The following is a 5,639-nucleotide window of genomic DNA, read 5'->3' on the forward strand; positions in this document are numbered from 1 at the left end:
GCAGCCGCAGCCGCCCGCTCGCCCGCAGCCCCTACCTCCGGGCTGCCCCCGAAGCCCGCGCTGAGAAGGACCGGCTCGCACGGCGGCGGTGACGCGTCCCGGGAGCCCAGAGCGCCCGCGCTTTCCACCGCGCACATTCCAACTGTCTCTGACTGGGGCCCGAGCGGCCCTCAGAGCTCTCTCAGGCCTCTGCGCTCTCCGGCCCCGCCGGACTCGCGGCCACGCGCAACCCGCCCTCAGGCGCTCGGCGGGCGCCCGGTCACACCCCGCGTGGAGTCGGCCCACCCGCGGCCCCCAACCCGCAGGCCGCGCACCGCCGCCCGCCAACGGCCGCTGACGCGCTCGGCCTGCCGGCTTCTGCCCCGGAAGCGGCGCGCGGCGAGCGGGGCGGGGCTGGGCTCGGCCCGCCCCCCGGGAGACGTCCGGCCTTCCAATAGGTGGCTGCCGGCAACGCCGGGCGCCCATTGGCCGCGGGGGCTTCTGTGGGCGGGGCCGCAGGGAGTGGTGCGCGTCGGCCCCGGGCGCCTGCTAGCGCCTTGGTCCTCGGAGCGGCTCGAGGAGCGGAGGGTGGCGGCGGCGGGGCTGGGGCTGAGGGGCGGCGGGGCGTCCTCCCGGGGCTGCCCCGGCAGGGGCCTCGGGAAGGCGGGCTGCGTCCGGGGGGCCGCCCTGGAGGGACCGGGGTCTGCGCCCGCTCTGCCTGCTCCCCGGCGCTCGGGCCGGCAGGCACCTCGTGTGTTGGATGCGGGAGTGGCGGCGAGCGCTCCAGGGCCGGGGGAGGCCCTCTGAGGGCGCCCATGCGGCGGACAGGGCCCCGCGCCCCCGGCGGTGCGCGGACGACGAAAGGTGAGCGCCTTCACCCAGGCGTCGGCGGAGACACTAGGAGGCAGTGTTTTCCCAGTGCTCACTGTGCTCCAAATTCGGTACTAAAATTATTAATTTGGAATTCCTCAATAAATTAATGGTGCTGCTGTCCCAAAATTGCAATTAGGAAAGATTACCTGACATTTTTTAGGCTCAAGGGCCTAGACAAAATACAGCAAATTCAACATTTTTTCACATTTTTAATGCAGAGACTCTTCCAGCTTGTGATCAGCTTCCAGTGTTTTACAGGTGAGTAAATTGAAGTCGCTCAGTCGTGTCCGACTCTTTGCGACCCCGTGGACTGTAACCTACCAGGCTCCTCCATCCATGGGATTCTCCAGGCAAGAATACTGGAGTGGTTTGTCATTTCCTTCTCCAGGGGATCTTCCCAACCCAGGGATTGAACCCGGGTCTCCTGAATTGCAAGCAGACGCTTTAACCTCTGATCTATCAGGGTTTTACAAAATACCCCTTTAATATCTGAAAGCAGAGGTGGTGGGTTGGGATTCTGGCTCCATCACTTATTGGCTGAGTGATTTTGGACAAGAGACAATCTCCGTATTGATACTTTCACTTTCTGTAAAATAAAGATAATAGTAGGATAGGCCCTTAAGACTATTTATGAGGACTAAATGAAAAAATACTGTTTGAAGTGGCCAGAAAGATTGATCATGTAGTAAATGATCAATAAATGTTAACCACTATTTTTTTTAAATAAAGGATTAGAGTATTACGAGCTTTACTATTACTTGGACTCAAAGCTGTGACATTGTTAGAATTTAATATTGTTTTCTACAAGTCTCATTGGTATTGTAAACTGTGTCCTAAAATAAGCCAAGTGAAAGTCAAGCAGTCATGTCCCCGACTCTTTGCAAACGCATGGACTATAAAGTCCACAGAAGTCTCCAGGTCAGAATACTGAAGTGAGAAGCGTTTCCCTTCTCCAGAGAATCTTTCCAACCCAGGATCAAACCAGGTCTCCTGCATTGCCAGCAGATTCTTTACTGTCTGAGACGCCAGGGAAGCCTATATTTTGGGGGAAAAAAAAAAAAAAAAAACTCTCTTAGTATTTCCCATCTACCTGAAAGTCATCTGTGTTAATGTGGTAAGTACAGTTCTGTCTGCCTCATTCCCTAAGAAACCTGTCTGTCCTTTCTGGCTCAGCCCAGGTATCAGATATTCTGAGTTTTTTTATCACTGACCCTAAACCTAACACTAACCCCTAACCCATTAACCCTAAACCCTAACCCTAACCTTTACCCTCAGTTCAGTTCAGTGCCTCAGTCATGTCCGACTCTTTGCGACCCCATGAATCACAGCACGCCAGGCCTCCCTGCCATCACCAACTCCCGGAGTTCACTCAAACTCATGTCCATTGAGTCGGTGATGCCATCCAGCCATCTCATTCTCTGTCGTCCCCGTCCCCTCCCACCCCCAATCCCTCCCAGCATCAGACTCTTTTCCAGTAGGTCAACTCGTCGCATGAGGTGGCCAAACTTTTGGAGTTTCAGCTTTAGCATCAATCCTTCCAATGAACACCCCGGGTTGAACTTCTTTAGAATGGACTGGTTGGATCTCCTTGCAGTCCAAGGGACTCTCAAGAGTCTTCTCCAGCACCACTGTTCAAAAGCATCAATTCTTTGGCGCTCAGCTTTCTTCACTGTCCAACTCTCACATCCATACATGGCCACGGGAAAAACCATTGCCTTGACTAGACGGAACTTTGTTGGCAAAGTAATGTCTCTGCTCTTTAATATGCTATCTAGATTGGTCATAACTTTCCTCCCAAGGAGTAAGCGTCTTTTAATTTCATGGCTGCAATCACCATCTGCAGTGATTTTGGAGCCCAGAAAAATAAAGTCTGACACTGTTTCCACTGTGTCCCCATCTATTTCCTGTGAAGTGATGGGACCAGATGCCATGATCTTTGTCTTCTGAATGTTGAGCTTCAAGCCAACCTTTTCACTCTCCTCTTTCACTTTCATCAAGAGGCTTTTGAGTTCCTCTTCACTTTCTGCCATAAGGGTGGTGTCATCTGCATATCTGAGGTTATTGATATTTCTCCCAGCAATCTTGATTCCAGCTTGTGCTTCTTCCAGCCCAGCGTTCCTCATGATGTACTCTGCATAGAAGTTAAATAAGCAGGGTGACAATATACAACCTTGAAATACTCCTTTTCCTATTTGGAACCAGTCTGTTGTTCCATGTCCAGTTCTAATTGTTGCTTCCTGACCTGCATACAGGTTTCTCAAGAGGCAGGTCAGGTGGTCTGGTATTCCCATCTCTTTCAGAATTTTCCAGTTTATTGTGATTCACACAAAGGCTTTGGCATAGTCAATGAAGCAGAAATAGATGTTATCCTGGAACTCTCTTGCTTTCTCCATGATCCAGCGGATGTTGGCAATTTGATCTCTGGTGCCTCTGCCTTTTCTAAAACCTGCTTGAACATCTGAAAGTTCACAGTTCACATACTGCTGAAGCCTGGCTTGGAGAATTTTGAGCATGACTTTACTGGCATGTGAGATGAGTGCAATTGTGTGGTAGTTTAAGCATTCTTTGGCCTTGCCTTTCTTTGGGATTGGAATGAAGACTGACATTTTCCAGTCCTGTGGACACTGCTGAGTTTTCCAAATTTGCTGGCATATTGAGTGCAGCTCTTTCACAGCATCATCTTTCAGGATTTGAAACAGCTCACCTGGAATTCCATTACCTCTACTAGCTTTGTTCGTAGTGATGCTTTCTAAGGCCGACTTGACTTCACACTCCAAGATGTCTGGCTCTAGGTGAGTGATCACGCCATTGTGATTGATCTCTGTTTGTTTCCAAGCCAAACCATTCAATATTGCAGTAATCCAAGCCTATGCCCCAACCAGTAATGCTGAAGAAGCCAAAGTTGAAGGGTTCTGTGAAGAGCTACAAGACCTTCTAGAACTAACACCCTTACCCTTGAAAGTCAAATTAGCCTACTACTAGAATTGCTAGAATTGTACAGGAGACAGAGATCAAATTGCCAACACCCGCTGGATCATGGAGAAAGCAAGAGAGTTTCAGAAAAACATCTATTTCTGCTTCATTGACTATGCCAAAGCCTTTGACTGCGTGGATCACAATAAACTGTGGAACATTCTGAAAGAGATGGGAATCCCAGACCACCTGACCTGCCTCTTGAGAAACCTGTATGCAGGTCAGGAAGCAACAGTTAGAACTGGATATGGAACAATAGACTGGTTCCAAATAGGAAAAGGTGTACGTCAAGGCTGTATATTGTCACCTTGCTTATTTAACTTATATGCAGAGTACATCATGAGGAACGCTGGGCTGGAAGAAGCACAAGCTGGAATCAAGATTGCTGGGAGAAATATCAAAAACCTCAGATATGCAGATGACATTACCCTTATGGCAGAAAGTGAAGAGGAACTCAAAAGCCTCTTGATGAAAGTGAAAGAGGAGAGTGAAAAGGTTGGCTTGAAGCTCAACATTCAGAAAACAAAGATCATGGCATCTGGTCCCATCACTTCATGGGAAATAGATGGGGACACAGTGGAAACAGTGTCAGACTTTATTTTTCTGGGCTCCAAAATCACTGCAGATGCTGATTGCAGCCAGGAAATTAAAAGACGCTTACTCCTTGGAAGGAAAGTTATGACCAACCTTGATAGTATATTAAAAAGCAGAGACATTACTTTGCCAACCAAGGTCCGTCTAGTCAAGGCAATGGTTTTTCCCGTGGTCATGTATGGAGGTGAGAGTTGGACTGTGAAGAAAGCTGATTGCCGAAGAATCGATGCTTTTGAACTGTGGTGTTGGAGAAGACTCTTGAGAGTCCCTTATACTGCAAGGAGATCCAACCAGTCCATTCTAAAGGAGATCAATTCTGGATGTTCATTGGAGGGACTGATGCTAAAGCTGAAACTGCAATACTTTGGCCGACGAGTTGACTCACTGGGAAAGACTCTGATGCTGGGAAAGGTTGGGGGAGGGAGGAGAAGGGGACGATGGAGAACGAGATGGCTGGATGGCATCACCAACTCTGTGGACATGAGTTTGAGTGTACTCTGGGAGTTGGTGATGGACAGGGAGGCATGGCGTGCTGTAATTCATGGGGTCGCAGAGAGTCGGACACGACTGAGCAACTGAACTGAACTGAACTGTACAGGAGACAGGGACCAAGACCAACCCCGTGGAAAAGAAATGCAAAAAAGCAAAATGGCTGTCTGAGGAGGCCTTACAAATAGCTATGAAAAGAAGAGAAGCAAAGGAGGAAAGGAAAGATATAAGCATCTGAATGCAGAGTTCCAAAGGATAGCAAGGAGAGATAAGAAAGCCTTCCTCAGCGATCAATGCAAAGAAATAGAGGAAAAGAACAGAATAGGAAAAACAAGAGATCTTTTCAAGAAAATCAGAGATATCAAGGGAATGTTTCATGCAAAGATGGGCTCGATAAAGGACAGAAATGGTATGGACCTAACAGAAGCAGAAGATATTAAGAAGAGGTGGCAAGAATACACAGAAGAACTGTACAAAAAAGATCTTCACGACAAAGATAATCACGATGGTGTGATCACTCACCTAGAGCCAGACATCCTGGGATATGAAGTCAAGTGGGCCTTAGAAAGCATCATGACGAACAAAGCTAGTGGAGGTGATGGAATTCCAGTTGAGCTATTTCAAATCCTGAAAGATGATGCTGTGAAAGTGCTTCATTCAATATGCCAGCAAATTTGGAAAACTCAGCAGTGGCCACAGGACTGGAAAAGGTCAGTCTTCATTCCAATCCC

The 5,639-nt window shown here is 48.9% G+C and overlaps 1 protein-coding gene across 1 annotated transcript in view; it reads right to left on the reverse strand.

Annotated features, from left to right (window-relative positions):
• Positions 1 to 236: 236 nt before the first annotated feature.
• The window catches only part of LOC129536172 (ubiquitin carboxyl-terminal hydrolase 17-like protein 13), a 7,041-nt gene continuing 1,638 nt past the window's right edge, over positions 237 to 5,639 (reverse strand). Inside the window, exon 2 of the mRNA XM_088836019.1 lies at positions 237 to 851. Coding sequence (XP_088692145.1) covers positions 237 to 851 — 615 coding nt within the window. The remainder of the gene's footprint in view (positions 852 to 5,639) is intronic.

The sequence above is a fragment of the Moschus berezovskii genome, chromosome 4 (genome assembly GCF_049115385.1).
Source record: "Moschus berezovskii isolate FMDL1 chromosome 4, NW_MosBer_1.0, whole genome shotgun sequence".
Lineage (NCBI taxonomy): Eukaryota > Metazoa > Chordata > Mammalia > Artiodactyla > Moschidae > Moschus > Moschus berezovskii.